The 16,434-nt window shown below is 52.1% G+C and overlaps 1 protein-coding gene across 3 annotated transcripts in view; it reads right to left on the bottom strand.

The window, feature by feature from the left end:
- SRR (serine racemase) overlaps positions 1 to 16,434 on the bottom strand; it is a 38,177-nt gene that overhangs the window by 17,714 nt on the left and 4,029 nt on the right. For all 3 annotated transcript variants that reach the window (XM_040338361.1, XM_040338360.1, XM_040338359.1), the window contains exon 2: positions 9,426 to 9,597. In XM_040338361.1, coding sequence (XP_040194295.1) covers positions 9,426 to 9,593 — 168 coding nt within the window. In that variant the 5' untranslated portion in view covers positions 9,594 to 9,597. The remainder of the gene's footprint in view (positions 1 to 9,425; positions 9,598 to 16,434) is intronic.

Here is a 16,434-nt window from a genome sequence, read left to right on the forward strand (position 1 = left end):
GCGCCTGTCCTTTTAGGGCATAAGCCTGGATCACGATCTGCCTGATCCACCTAGAAACGGTGGCAGACGAGACCGCCAGGCCCTTCTTAAGACCAGCTACCGAAACGAACAGTTAGTCAGACCTCCGGAACGGAGCAGTAGTAGACAGGTACACCCGCAGAGCCCGAACAACATCCAAGGAATGCAACGCAGTCTCTTTTGGAATGCGACGGACGAGGACACATGGAAGAACAATATCCTCATGGAGATAAAAGGCCGAAACGACCTTAGGAAGAAAGGAAGACTGCGGATGCAACACTACCTTATCCTTGTGGAAGACCAGAAGCGGAGCCTTGCAGGACAAGGCTGTCAGCTCAGAAACACGTCTGACTGACGTAATGGCCACCAAGAAGACCACCTTCTGAGAAAGTGTCAGCAAGGGGATCTCCCTAATGTTCTCAAACGGTGGTTTCTGAAGTGCCGAGAGAACCAGGTTCAAGTCCCACAGAGGGAGCGGAGGGCGGAACGGAGGGGCCACATGCCAAACCCCCTGCACAAACGTACTCCCTAGTGAGTGAGCTGTGAAGAGTCTCTGAAAAAAGACCGCTAAGGCAGAAATCTGCCCCTTAATTGTACTTATGACAAGCTTTTGGTCCACCCCACGCTGTAAGAACAGTAGGACCCTGGAAACCGAATAGGTACGCGGACACCACCCCATCTCCTCACACAGAGAGATGTAAGCCTTCTGCGATGGTAGATCTTCCTGGAAGCCGATTTTCGCCCCCTCAACATGGTAGAAATCACAGAATCCGACAGGCCACGGTCCCTCAACACCTGGCTTTCAACAGCCAGGCCGTTAAAACCAGCGACTGTAAAGCAAGAAGAAGTATGGAACCTTGCGACAGAAGGTCCTCTCGCAGCGGTAGATGCCAGGGAACGTCTGCCACCAGACGCACTAGGTCGGCGCACCAGGGACGCCAAGGACAATCCGGAGAAACTAGGATCATCGGGATTCCTTCGACCTCCACCCTGCGAAGCAGATGTGGAAGAAGTTTTAGGGGAGGAAAAGCATAGAGCAGCCGATACTGGCCCCATGGAGCCACCAACGCGTCTTTCGTGTCTGCCCAGGGGTCCCTTGATCTGGCCACGAATACCTTCCGATTGAGATGAGACACCATGAGATCCACGTCCGGGGTGCCCCACCTCTGACAGATGAGGTGAAACACATCCGGGTTTAAAGACCATTCTCCCTGGTCCAGCATCTGGCGACTCAGGTAGTCCGCCTGCCAGTTTTCCACGACCCAGAAAGATTGGCCCGCCGACCAACACTTTAGCCAGATCAGGCGGCGCAACACCACCGCGTAGACCGAGGCTCTGGACAGCAAGGGAATAGTATCCAGGTCAGACTCGCAGACAAACTTAAGGCCCTGCACTAACTGGTCGGCCAAAGCTACCTCATCTGGGAGGTGCCTGACAAGCTTTTAGCCCCTGGAGCAGTATCTTTGCCCATTCAGTCAGAGTTTGAGACACCAGAGCCCCAGCCACCGCTGGACGCACTGCCAAGCCCACCACTGTGTATAGGTAGCGGGCGATTGCCTCAGCCGTCTTGTCCGCAGGGTCCTTGAAAGCAGGAGCCCCTTCCACTGGAATCGTGGTTACTTTAAGTCTGGACACAGGGGGGTCCACTACCGGAGGAAAGGTCCATTTCTTCAGAAAGCTCTCCTCAAAGGGGTACCGGATTGCCAAATTTTTTGGGGCAGAAAAAAACCTTCTGTGGTTTTTCCCAATCCTTGTATAAGAGCTTATCAAAATAGGAAACACAAGGAAACACCTTGGCAGTGTGGACCGTCTTGCGGAACCCAAAGGGGACCGATGCCTCAGCAGCTTCCGCAGAATATTCCATCTTCAGTGTATCCCGTACCGCGGTGATAAGATCATTTACCAGCGCTTTCTGGTGTGCCGACCCGGCCCCGGAGTCATCCTCACTATCCGAATGGCCGTGGTCCGTGCCCTCTGACGCATCTGAATCCAGGCCCTGAGCCGTAGCCGGGACTGACTCTGTATCAGAATTGCCCCCGGAAGATGGCGGGGGAGGGGGCGTTTTTTAGCCCTTGAAGTTCCAGCGCGCCACTTCCACCCTGGCAACAAAGGCCTCAAGAACCGCCGACATAGCATCCACTGACACAGCAGGTGCAGGGGCACCAGTTGCCAACTCCGGTGTTTCTGGGGAGGAGGCCCCTGCTTCCGACGCCATGCTGACCCACGTGTGTGACACAGGGACTAAGGCCAAAGCACACTGTCCACCCGCCTAGCTGCCGCAGAGAACGAGGGATCCACCCAGAGGACTCACCACCCGAAGAAAAACGGACACCGCACAGCGTGCCGTCCATCTCCCGCTAGAGAAGCTCCTCAGTCCTGCAGCATGAGCACGCAGTTCCACTGTGGTGGGTCTGTCATTCGCGCAGTGATTTCAGGCACTAGAGGCCAAAAAACACTGCCAAAATGGCCTGCGAGAGGTCCTACTGTGGAAAGAGGCGCGCAGCCACAAGAAAATGGCCACGAGAAAGCACTAGAGGCCAAAATGGCCGCATGTAAAAGAAAGATATAACATAGTAGGCCGCAAACAAACACCCAGAGACCCCACACAGAGGCCTCCCCACATAGAACAGCCGAATTAACCCCCCAGGAGACGGACAGAGAAGCCCCCACAATCGGATGGAGGAACCCCAGTCCACACAGCTAGTCTGGCCCCGAGCACAGGGAGGAAGGAGGGGGAAGGAGAGGGGAGGGGGAAGGAGAGGGGAGAAGGAAGGTGGAAACCCCTAAACAACCTCCCCAGGAATGCCCAGCCACGTCCTCTCACCGAAGTAGGGAAACTGCTACTCACTCGTCCTGCGTGGACCCGCTTGGAGCATCCCTGACAGACCATCTTTCGCATGACAGAGGTGACTGTCGGCCAGGCACACTGTGACTCGAACATAGAGCCCGGTCATATGTGTACCCTGAAGCACATAGCTCATCGGCCACTCATGGAAGCACGGGGCATGTCATCAGCACACGCTCCATGGCCAAAACTGGGGAGACTTCAAGGATCTGGGATCCAGCCTGTCACCCAGTTGGCAGTTGCTAGTAGATCACAGGAACAAAAAAATAAAACAAAATAGAAAAAAACTCCAGAACCCATGGGCCTGAAGGGAGCCATGGCCAACTCCTACACTCGGCAGAAAAAAACTGAGCTGCTAGATGCAGGGAGAGGGGTTGTACCTAGAGGGACCGCCCCCGGGGCGGTGTTGTACAGTTTTCGATGTGTTTAAACATTTAACCTGTTTTCTGCCTAGTCCTCTCCTGGTTTAAGACTGAGAACCCACTTTGTCAAGAGAGTGCTATGTCCGACCATGAACGAAAGAGAAAAAAGGATTTTTGTACTCACCGTAAAATCCATTTCTCTGAGTTCATAGACGGACACAGCCTTCATTGACCTTAGGATTATGCTTCTTCCTACCAGGAGATTTAGGCAGAATTCTACAGCACTTAAGGTGTTAAAAACTTTCCTTCATGCCGCTCCTCCCAGGGGGCGTGGCTCCCCCAGGCATAACCCACACCCTGCTCTAGCAGCTTCAGTTCGTAACAAGCAGTACAAACCAAGGAGGGGTGGGTGCTGTGGCCGTCTATGAACTCAGAGAAATGGATTTTACGGTGAGTACAAAAATCCTTTTTTCTCTTTCGTTCATAGACGGACACAGCCTTCATTGACCTTAGGGACGTCCCCAAGCAGTGTCAAAAAAATTTGAGGGGTGGGAAAAACAACACAGCAAAAACAGGTTACACCCCAAACAAAACCGGAGTTACTCAACGGAGGAACTCCAACCTTAAACTGCCGCCTGTAACACCCTGCGGCCGAAGGAGGCATCAGAAGATGCACTCACATCCACCTTATAAAACTTTGAAAAAGTGTGGACCGACGACCAGGTCGCAGCCTTACACACCTGTAACACAGAGGCTTAATGTCGGAAAGCCCAGGAGGCCCCGATCGCCCTGGTCGAATGCGCCGTGACCCGAAAAGGAGGCACCCGCCCCTTCAGGCCTGAAGCACAACCTGTCGGATCCACCTCGAAATGGTGGCCGACGAGACTGCCAGGCCCTTACTGGGACCGGACACAGTCACGAACAGCGAGTCCGACTTCCGGAACGGAGCCGTCGCCGACAAGTAAACTCGAAGGGCCCTAACCACATCCAAAGAATGTAAAGTGGCCTCCTTCTGGTTTTTCGGCTGAGGACATAAGGATGGAAGAACAATGTCCTCGTTAATGTGAAAGGCCGAAACGACCTTCGGAAGAAAAGAGGGCTGCGGGCGCAGCACCGCCTTATCCTGATGGATGACCAAGTAGGGGGCCTTGCAAGACAAGGCCGCCAGTTCAGACACCCATCTGATAGAGGTAATAGCTACCAGAAAGACCACCTTCTGCGACAAAGTCAGCAAAGGGATCTCCCGAATGTCCTCAAAGGGGCCCGCTGAAGCGCCGAGAGGACCAAATTCAAATCCCATGAAGGCAGTGGAGGGCGCACCGGGGGGGGCCACATGTCGGACCCCCTGCACAAACGTGCGAACCAAAGAGTGCGCTGCTAAGGGACGCTGAAAATAAACAGCCAGAGCAGAAATCTGGCTCTTGATCGTGCTCAAGGCAAGAGCCTGGTCCACTCCCCGCTGTAGGAACAGCAGGATCCGGGACACCACGTAAGTACGGGGGTGCCACTTCATCTCCTCACACATAGAGATGTATGCTTTCCATGTACGATGGTAAATTTTTCGAGAAGTGGACTTCCGTGCACGCAGCATGGTAGAGATCACCGGGCCCAACAGGCCCCGGTCCTTCAGTACCTGGCTCTCAACAGCCACGCCGTTAAAGCCAGTGAACGTAAAGCAGGATGGAAGATCGAACCCTGAGACAAGAGATCTTCCCTCAGGGGCAAACGCCAGGGGGCGTCTGCCACCAGACGTACGAGGTCCGCGTACCAAGAGCGACGTGGCCAGTCTGGGGCGATCAGGATCGTTGGAATCCCTTCGGCTCCCACCCTGCGCAGCAGGCGAGGGAGGAGCCTTAGAGGAGGGAAGGCGTAAATCAGGTGATAGTGACCCCAGGGAGCCACCAACGAGTCTGACGCGTCAGCCCACGGGTCTTTTGACCTGGCCACGAACCGTGGCACCTTCCGATTGAGACCGGACGCCAGAAGGTCCACGTCTGGAGTGCCCCATTTTTGGCACAGGACCCGAAACACCTCCGGGTGGAGAGACCACTCCCCTTGATAAGGAGTCGTGCGACTTAGGAAGTCGGCTTGCCAATTCTGAACCCCCGGAATGTACACGGCCGACAGAGCCGGAATGGACCTTTCGGCCCACCGAAGTATGTGAGCGACCTCCGTCGCTGCAGCCGAGCTCCTTGTGCCGCCCTGATGATTGACGTACGCCACAGGCGTGACGTTGTCGGACTGGATCCTGACAGGACGGCCCTGCAGCTCCAGGGACCACCTGGCAAGGCACAGCTTGATTGCTCGGAGCTCCAGAATATTGATCGGCAGGCGGGACTCCTCCCGAGTCCAGCGCCCCTGGGCTGACCGGGTGCCACAGACGCCCCCCCAGCCGAAGAGGCTGGCATCCGTCGTGACCACTGTCCAGCGGCACGGAAGAAAAGACTTCCCGGACCGAAGCACCGGAGACGTCAGCCACCACGCCAGGGACGACTTGGCCAGATGGCTCAACCGAATCTGGTGATCCAGAGAAGATGGGACCCTGTTCCAACGTGACAGAATCACTTTCTGTAGTACCCTGGTGTGGAATTGGGCATACGGAACCGCCTCGAAGGAGGCCACCATCAGACCCAGAACCCTCATGGAGAAGCGAAGAGATGACCACTTCTGGGTCGACAACAGTCTCACTGCAGATTGCAGGGTCAGCAGTTTTTCCGATGGGAGGAACACTTTTGCCTCCCCCGAATCCAAAACCAGCCCCAGGTGTTCCAGTCTCTGGGACGGAACCAACACTGACTTTCTGAGATTCAGAATCCAGCCGAACTCTTGGAGAGTCCGACACGTGATGGACACGTCCTCCTCTAACTCTGAGCCTGAAGAAGCTCTCAGGAGAAGGTCGTCCAGGTATCCCACGATAGCGATCCCTCGCTGCCTTAGCAAGGCCAGGATAGGGGCGAGCACCTTGGTGAAAACCCGTAGCGCCGAAGCCAGACCGAACGGGAGGGCCACAAATTGATAGTGGTCCTCCCCGATCGCAAAGCGCAGATACCTTTGGTGTCTTGTGCAAATGGGAACATGCAGGTATGCGTCCATGATGTCCAAGGACGCCATGAAGTCCCCCTGGTGGAGGGCCGCTATGATCGATCGGACTGACTCAATCCTGAATCTTTGCACTTTGACAAAGGAGTTGAGGGCCTTTAGGTCCAGGATAGGGCGAACCCCTCCCTTCTTGGGGACCACGAACAGATTGGAGTAGAACCCCTGAAACCGTTCCTGCGAGGGAACCGGCACAACCACCCCCCTGTCCAGAAGATCCTGGACAGCCCCGGACAGGGCCAGCCGACGATCCGGAGGAAGCTGGAGGTTGGAGGGAAAAAATCTGTTTGCGGGACAAGAAAGAAACTCTATCTTGTACCCCGAGGCAACCACCTCGCAAACCCAACGGTCGGATAGAAGAGAATTCCACCGATCCGCGAATTCGTGAAGCCGTCCCCCCACCCGAGACCCGGGCGGGGGCAGACCTTCATGCGGAAGCAGGCTTGTCCGCAGGCTTGTTGGGTTTGTTGAACCAAGGCCGCTTATGCCCGGCAGCAGGGGCTTTAGCACCTTGCGGACCTATTCCCGCCGCGCTGGGCGCACGAAAAAAACGCTTAGGGGTAGTAAAAGTAGGACCTTGCGTGCGGCGAGGTTCCTTACCCTTCCCAGACTGTGGGAGCAACGTGCTCTTACCACCCGTGGCATCCTTAATGATGTCATCCAGGGACGCCCCAAAAAGCCGTTCGCCCTTAAAGGGCAAATCCACCAAGGCCTTTTTTGAGGACTGGTTAGCCGACCAGCATTTCAGCCACACAAGGCGGCGCAGAACCACTGCGTAGACGGAAGCCCTGGAAAGCAAAGGTATCGAATCCATGGCCGCCTCGCAGAGAAACTTTTGACCCTGAACCAACTGATCAGCCAGGTCCCTAGAGGACTCTGAAGCACCTTGGACTTCCAGCTCCTGCAGCAGGAGCTTCGCCCTTTCAGTCAGCGTCTGTGCCACCAGGGCTCCGGCCAGAGCCGGCCTCACCGCCGAACCCACTACCGAGAACAGGGAGCGGGCCACGGCCTCCACTCTCCTATCAGCGGGGTCCTTGAAAGCAGGAGCCCCCTCCACAGGCAACGTAGTAGCCTTGCTCAGTCTGGACACAGGAGGGTCCACTGACGGAGGAGAGACCCACCTTTTCAAGAAGTCCTCCTCAAGGGGGTAACGGGTAGCAAAGCTTTTAGGAACAGTAAAAACTGTTTGCGGTGTATCCCATTCCTTATACAACAGATTGTCCAAATAAGGAACACAGGGGAATACTTTAGCGGTACGCGGTGGTTTTGTGGAATCCAAAAGGGACTGACACCACCGGTGTCTCCGCCACATCCTCTAATTTTAGAGTCTCACGCACCGCAGTAATAAGAGCTCCAACAAATTCCTTGTCAGCCGACTCCGCAGCAGAGTCATCCACGCTGTCCATGTGGGTTAAGCCCGCATCCTCTGACATGACAGAACCAGAAGCAGCAATAGCATTGTCAGATTCTGCGTCAGAGATGTCCCCAGAAGCAGGATCAGGGGGGGGGCGCTTTTTACCCCCCAACCGAGCACTGGCTGCTTCAAACCTGGTGAGAAAGGACTCCAGGACAGCCGACACCGCCTCAACAGATGTGGCAGGGGAAGGGGCGTTAAGGGTCAACTCCGGCATCGTGAGGAACGAGGGGCCTGATTCAGGCTCCATAGTGTAGCTGCCGTGTCACCCCCACTGCCAAGGGCAGAAAAAAAGTCCCCCACAGGTCACCTCCCGGCCGCTAGAAATACAGTATGGGGCCACTGGGACTCACCACCCCCCTGGTACAGCGCGGTCTGTGAAGGACAAGTGTGTGCTGAGAAGAAGCTGCAGCGCTGCGTCTGTCCCCTCAGAGGATTGGCGGTCTATTTTCCTCGCAAAAACGGCCACCAGAGGCCGAACTAGAGCTGAAAACAGCAAGAAAATGGCCGCCGAACAATGCAATCGCGGCTCCGGCAAAATGGCCGCCGTGGCGCAGATTTAAAAAGACAGTGTACCCAACTGTCAGCACACAAAATACAGCACACAGAAAAATGTCCAGAATGTCCACCACAGTCCCCTGCAGTAACACAAAACAGCCCCCGCCATACCACGGACCAGTGAAAATGAGCCCCAGAAAAAAAAAAAAACCCTGTACAGCCGTCACCCAAAGGGGGAAGGAGGGAGAGGAATAAGGGAGAGAGGAAAGCAGGGAAAAACCCTCAGTCGACCTCCCAATGATGGGACTGGCCATGGGGTAATTTTTGGGGGGTTTCCATTGTCCTGGTGCTCCAGGTCCTTCAAAAGTGTAGTCTAGAAATTAGATGTGTCTAGAACACCTGATGGTGCTCCCTGCATGTTGGGCCTCTATATATAGCCAGGCTGTGTAAAAGTCTCACACACGTGGGTATCGCCATACTTTTAAAAGAAAAAAAAAATCTTTATTTTGCAAAGAATTGTGGGGGGAAAAAATAACAACTTAAAAAAAAACTCACCATGCCTCTTACTAAATACCTTGGAATGTCTACTTTCTAAAATGGGGTAATTTGGGGGGGAATTTGTAATGTCCTGGCTTGTTAGTGTCTCAAGAAATGGCTGTCAGTACATCAGGTGTGATCAATTGTCAATGATTGGCACCATAGCTTGTAGACGCTATAACTTTCACAAAGACCAAATAATTTACACTGATTTGGGTTATTTTCTACCAAAGATATGTAGCAGTATAAATTCGGCCCAAAATATATAAAGAAAATGTACTAATTTGCTTAATTTATTAACAGAAACAAAGAAATGCATTGTTTTTTTGTTACAAAATGTTCGTTCTTTTTTCATTTATAGCACAAAAAAATAAAAAACCCAGGAAGTGATCAAATACCAGCAAAAGAAAGTTCTATTTGTGTAGAATAAAAGGACAAAAATGTCATATGGGTGCAGTGTTGCATGACTGAGTAATTGTCATTCATAATGTGAGAGCGCCGAAAGCTGAAAATTGGTCTGTTTAGGAAGGGGGTTTAAGTGCCCAGGGGGCAAGGGGTTAAATTATCTGAAGATTACAATTTATGTGTTTTTTTCCCCATTTTTGGGTGGATTTAGGAAGCCTCTGTGAACCAACAAGCTTATATTCTTACTCACCTTAAAAGATCCGGTCTTCTGTAGCAGTTCACATTTAAAGAACAGCTTCCGTGCAGTGAGTGCATCAAGGCTGGAACAGACCATGACTGGCGTTACATGAATCAAATTCTGGATTATTTTGTAAGCTTCCTGCACATCTTCTAATGTAATACAGAATGTAGAACTCATTATTCTGAAACACAAAGCAAATACTGCTTAACCAATAAAAGGTGTATCTAATAAACATTAATTCTCCATGTAAAACAGTTATATGTCTGTATAATTACAGCAAAACCTTGAATTGCGAGCATAATTCGTTCCGGAAGCATGCTTGTAATCCAAAGCACTTGTATATCAAAGCAAATTTCCCCATAAGAAATAATGTAAACTCGGATGATTCGTTCCACAACCATTTATTCATAGGTATTTCAGTTTATAGTCCATATAAAAAGATTATAGCAATGTTGTGTAACCATAAAATGTCCATTCACAAATGGAAGCCTCCACAAGGGGATTAGAAGCAAAATCCATCAGGAGCTACAGAGTATAAAAGAGAAGAGAGGAGCCTCTAAGTGTAACAATATGGTTACATTTGATGAAGGTACAACATTTACTAACTCGCATGGTTGATAAATAAAAGAGGCACATCTAAGCATGCAGGAACCTGGGGGGGGGGGGGAGCAGTCCACATAGACCTCTCTTCTTTTATACTCAGTTGTGACATGACGCTACTCTTATAGCAAGACATCGCTCGTATATCAAGGCAATATGTATTTAAAAATGACCAGTTACACTTACCGGTAGCTGTATTTCTGGTAAGTCTTACAGGACGGCACCCTGAGAGATGACTGGCTTCTCCTGACAGGAAACACAATCAAAAAGAGGTTAAAAACCCCGCCCCTTCCCGTGCTCCTCAGTTTGAGATAAAGTATGAACCCACCAGTGCACGGAAAAAACACCACAAAAAATATAATACAAACCAATAATGTATCCCAAGGGTGGGAAGTAGGCCTGCCGTCCTGTAAGACTTACCAGAAATACAGCTACCGGTAAGTGTAACTGGTCATTTCTCTAGTCGTCTTCCAGGACGGCACCCTGAGAGAGAAGCAAGTAGCTTCAGGCCTACCTTAGGGCGGGACCACTGCTTGCAGGACCTTTCTCCCGAAAACCAAGTCCTGAGGTGACAGTAGGTCAACTCTATAATGTTTCAGAAACGTGTTCTGGCTTGACCACGTCGCTGCTCTGCAAATCTGCTCCACCGAAGCTCCGGCCCTTTCTGCCCAGGAGGTTGCTAGTGATCGTGTGGAGTGTGCTTTAACATTAGGAGCTACCTTACCGGCTTGTACATAAGCTAAGGAAATTGTCTGCCTAATCCATCTGGAAATAGAGGCTCTGGACGCTTGAAGGCCTCTTTTCTGACCCGAAAAACAAATTAATAGATGAGTAGAACGTCTAAAGACTGTAACTCTTTCTAAGTAAGCTAATAGACATCGTCTAACATCCAGACAATGAAAGGAAGCTTCTCCTTCATTCTGGGGATTTGAACAAAAAGAAGGGAGGATTACCTCCTGTGACCTGTGGAACTTTGTCACTACCTTAGGAAGGTAAAGGGGGTCCTGACTTAGAACGACCCTGTCCTCAAATAAGCGAAAAAATGGCTCTTTAATGGAGAGCGCCTGCATATCACCTATCCTCTTGGCCGTTGTGATTGCCAAGAGGAAGGCGAATTTAAAGGTGAGTAACCTGATGGGGATAGTGTCGATTGGCTCAAACGGAGCCTTGGTAAGTTGGTTTAACACTAACGAAAGATCCCAGGGTGGAACCCTAGAGATCTGAACTGGGGACAACCTGTCTCTGGCTATAAGAAACCTCTTAACCAGGGGGTCCAGGGATAAACGTCTATCCAAAAAATATGACAAGGCTGCTACCTGAACCCTTAGTGTTCTTGTGGCTAACCCTTTGTCTACTCCATCTTGGAGAAAATCTAAGATGACCGAGGTCTCCTGCTGAGAAACATGTCTCTCTGAGCACCAGCGAGAGAAGATACCCCAGGTTTTGGCATATATACGCCTAGTGACTACCTTCCTACTGGCTAGAAGCGTGTCAATAACTCTCTCTGAGCAGCCCTTCTCCCTCAGGCTCCGCCTCTCAAGCACCAGGCCGTCAGCTTGAAGAAGCCGGGTTCTGGGTGAAAAATCGGACCCTGACGAAGAAGGTCCGCCCGGACAGGGAGAAGAAGGGGAGGCAACACTGACCCTCGCTCTAGAGCGGGAAACCAGGCCCTCTTGGGCCACCAGGGTGTGACGAGAATGAACTTCCCTACTGCTAGATTTACCTTCTGTAGGACTCTCGGAATTAGGCTCAAAGGAGGGAAGGCATAGGCTAGCTGAAACCTCCATACCTGTGCCAGTGCATCCACCCCCTCCGAGCCGTGTTCTCGGGAGAGAGAGAAGAATCTCTTCACCTTCCGGTTTGCCCTGCGGGCGAAGAGATCTATCTCTGGGCTGCCAAAGTGCTGGCATATTAGACTGAAAATCTCTGTATTTAGTTCCCATTCCCCCTGGAGAATGGGATGGCGACTTAAATAGTCTGCCTCCAGATTGAGGGTCCCTTTCAGGTGTACCGCCGAGAGCGAGAGAATTCTCTGCTCGGCCCAGCCCAGGATCTCTAAGGACAAGTCTAGAAGGGTGCGAGATCTGGTGCCCCCCTGATGGTTGAGGAAGGCCACCGCGGTCGCATTGTCGGAAATGATCTGGACCTCCTGGTCCAAGACTCTGTCCTCGAATGCCTTCAGAGCCTCTCCGACCGCTAATAGCTCGCGGTAATTTGAAGAGGCCCCCTTCTGTCGTTGTCCCCAGGTACCCTGGGCACGGAGATCGTCCAGATGTGCGCCCCACCCCCATGAGCTGGCGTCCGTGGTGATCCTGACCGGATTGGTCTGGCCCCACGACAGACCTTGCTGTAGGTTCTGTGGGATGAGCCACCAACCCAGTGAGAGTTTCACTGGTTCTGGGAGACTGACACTGAGCTCTAGGGATTCCCTTTTTCCGTCCCAGGAGGAGAGAAGGAAAAATTGTAGGGGTCTGGAGTGGAGCTGAGCCCACGGGACTGCTGGAATACAGGAAGTCATTAGACCTAAGACTCTCATGATGTCCCTGAAGGAGGACTCTGCTCTTTCCAACGTTGATCTGACCACTGACATGAGACCTCGGATCTTGTCGCTGGGTAAAAGGAGCTTCCCTCCCAGGGAGTCTATCAGAAACCCTAGATAGAGTTTCTGCTGTTCTGGAAGGAGAGAGGACTTCTCCCTGTTGATGATCCACCCCAAGGACTCGAGGGTAGTCATTGCAGTGGCCAGATCCGCAAGAAGGAGATCCCGACTTTGATTGTATAGTATCAAGTCGTCGAGATAGGGAACTATCGCTATCCCTTGTAGGTGCAGGAAAGCGATCGCCTCCGCCAGGACCTTGGTAAAGACCCTTGGACTGGAGGCCAATCCGAAAGGAAGGGCAGCAAATTGCCAATGCTGCACTCCCTGGACGGAGGCGATCGCGAACCTGAGGAACCTCTGATGCCCCAAGAAAATCGGGACATGGAGGTATGCGTCTCGTAAATCGATGGTGACCATGAATACCTCCCTCAGTAGGAGCCTCCTGAGGCTGTAAATGCTCTCCATACGAAACTTCTTGTGGAGGAGGGAGGTATTCAGGGGCTTCAGATTTATTATCAGACGAAATTTCCCTGAAGGTTTGGGAACCATAAAGATGTGGGAGTACACACCCAACCCTCTCTGGTACACCGGGACTGGGACTATGACCCCCTGATGTGCCAGTTCTGCAACATTTTGTAGAAGGGCTGCTGATTTGAGAGGGTCCCTGGGTAAATGCGTCAAAATAAAGTTTTGAGGGGGAAGCTGACGGAACTCTAGCTTGTAACCTTCCCTTACAATCTGGAGAATATGTGGACTTTGAGTAATACTCTCCCATCTGGGAAGGAACTGGGAGAGTCTTCCCCCGACCTTCCCGTCATTTGGAGTCCTTGTCGCTGGGTTTGGGATTGGAAAAGAGGACACCTCCTTTTTGCTTTTCCTTCCCAGTACCCCAACGCCTGTTGTAAGGGGGCTTTTTCTCTGAGGGACGGTTCTTACCTCCAAATCCACCCTGGGGGCCTCGAAAAAACTTTTTCTTGCTTTGTCTAGGCTTAGCAGGAAAGCGAACCCCTTTCTCTGAGGATCTAGTCAGGGCCTGATCCAGGCCTGAACCAAAGAGCAGGGAGCCCTCAAAGGGAAGACCACAAAGGCGGTTTTTGGACGCAAGGTCCCCGTTCCACATTTTGACCCACACTGCCCTTCTGGCAGAATTGAGGAGGGCTCCTGTTTTTGCAGTAGAACGCACAGTCTCTACAGAGGCGTCTGCTAAATATGCTACTGCGCTCCCTAAGAGTTGAAGGGATTCTAAAATTTCCTTAGAATCTGACCCCTGGGACACATGTTCCTGCAATTTTGAGATCCAGGAATTGGCATTTCTTGCAACACAGGCCGAGGCTAGGGCGGGGCCCAAGGCAGCCGCGTTAGCCTCCCAGGCCCTACGCAAGGAGGTCTCTGCCCGCCGATCCATATGATCCCTCAAATTGCCTGTGTCCTCAAAAGAGAGATCCGATTGCTTGGAAACTTGCGCGAGCGGAGCGTCTAGTCTAGGAATCTTAAAAAAAGTTGATTCCTCCTCCTCCTTAAAGGGGCAACGTCGTTTCCAGGTCTTGTACCTTAAAAGCTTCTTCTCTGGCTCTGCCCATTCCCTGAGGATAATATCCTTTAGGGACTGGTGTACCGGAATAGCCTTGGCCTGAGGTTTTAGCAGGCCCTGGTATAGCCTATCCTGAGTGGAAATTACTTCCGCAGGTTGAGGGATCTCTTCAGAGGCATATACTGCCTCTAGGAGGCCTTCCATATCGTCCGCAGCAAAGACATACCTGCCTGCCCTAGTATCCTCGCTCTCTTCCTCTGCCTGACCAAGAGAGCCACCCTCCTGAGGGGGAATCTCTGAGTCCTCGGAGTCAGATACTAAGGAACCAAGGGATTCCTGGCGGACTCTAAAGATCTGTGAAGAGGAACTCTCCTGAGAAGAGGGCCCTGCGATGGGGGGTTCAGGCTCTTTGCTCTTTAAAGACACATGAAATTCCTTGAGCGTAGAGAGCATTTCTGACTGTACCTCAAGAAACCCCTTCAGAATCTCAGAGGTCTCCTTCCCTGCTAGCTTAACAATACACTTAGCACAAAAGGGTTTGAAATAATCTGAGGGTAATTTGCAACTACAGTAGCCACATTTCTTGGAACGACTAGTGCTGCTTGAACGACTAGCCCCCCCCTGGGCAGTGCAATCCTCCCCTAAAAAGGAAAAGGTACACAGGCATGTATGTAAATGCTGAGAAATCACATTGGATTTTAGCCCACCATACCTGTATTCAAGAAGACTCACCCCCTGTGGTCTCCTCTGCAGCCAGGGTCGAAGATGACCGGCCCTCTCGCTCCATCGCGGGAGGATGATGGCTCCGCTCTCTCTCAGCTGCTGCTGTCCTCTTTCCGGTAGGACGTACCGTGTGTCTCCGGTGTAGTGGTAAGCCGGGACTGGCGTGCTGGAGCTGCGCTGCGCCATCTTTACCAGGCCGACCCGGAAGTGACACACACGCGCGCGCTGTGTGTGTGACGTCCTTGCCCCGCGCCGCCGGCTCTGAGAGACGCCGGTTTGGCGCCAAAATTCGAACGGCAATGAACGCCCAGGGATCCAGGACGACCCGGCCGCAGCCCCAGAGCGCACAGAAGGCCCCCACCCCCGGAGAGAGCTCGACCCAAAAACCTCCAAGGTAAGGGGAAGGCTCAGGGAGAGAGAGGATCAGCCCCTGGAGCTCCAGAATAGACACCTATCCCCAGGAGACTCCAGCACTCAGGGGGGTTCTTCTGCTCACATAGTGAGGCCCCCCTGAGTAAGAAGGGACCCCCTAGGAGTGGAAGTATTCGCTGAACCCAAAGGCTACCCAGTGCCTGCGGTTCAGTTCCCAGGGGGGGGACCACCAGCCCCAGGCCTTAGGTCAGAAAAAAATAAACGTTTCGCTGTGGGGAAACACAATCAAGAACTGAGGAGCACGGGAAGGGGCGGGGTTTTTAACCTCTTTTTGATTGTGTTTCCTGTCAGGAGAAGCCAGTCATCTCTCAGGGTGCCGTCCTGGAAGACGACTAGAGAAATTTAGCTTGTCTTGCAAAATGCTCTCAAACCAAGGTTTTACTGTATTTGTAATGATCTTAACATCTAAAGACCTTAAACAGCACTTAATGCTGAACTCCGGTGAAATTAAAATGATACCCTTGCAGTGGGGGTCCATGCATTAAGGTGAAAAAACTTCTGACACTGACCCTCTCCCCCCCCCCCCCCCCCGTTTTACTCAACTGACCCTCTTTGATCCCTCGGCGAAGCACTATACCTATCTGTCCAGGGTTCTCGGCTCGATTGGATAGATTCATAGCAGCGCAGCCATTGGCTCCCGCTGCTGTCCATCAAATCCAATGACCCAGAGGGCGGGGCTGAGTCCTACATTCTGCATTTATGGATGCAAATGCTGAACTCCAGAGTGTGCCCGCAAGGTAACCACCACTGAAGAGCGCTTCTCCTAGGGGGTTATACAATGTGGTGAGGAGGTGATAGCGCCCCCAAGGCACCCCAGAAGAGGAGAATCGGGGGCCACTCTGTGCAAAACGAACTTTACGGTAGAGGTAAGTATGACATGTTTATTATTAAAAAACAAACAAACAAGCTTTACAATCACTTTAAAGTGGAAGTCCATGCAAAAACTAAAATCCCAGCATCTATAGACACCACTGATCTAACACTAACCTATATTGCCCTGTAAAGAAAAAAATTGTATACATATCTTTTTTTAAAGCCACTCCAACCCGATCCGACGCTGAGCTGTCAGCTGTGACTTTGCTGTATGGGTGGGTGCAGAGGACACGGGCGACAACAGAAGCCCCATAGTAAGT

Source organism: Rana temporaria, chromosome 2 (assembly GCF_905171775.1).
Source record: "Rana temporaria chromosome 2, aRanTem1.1, whole genome shotgun sequence".
Taxonomy (NCBI): Eukaryota; Metazoa; Chordata; class Amphibia; order Anura; family Ranidae; genus Rana; species Rana temporaria.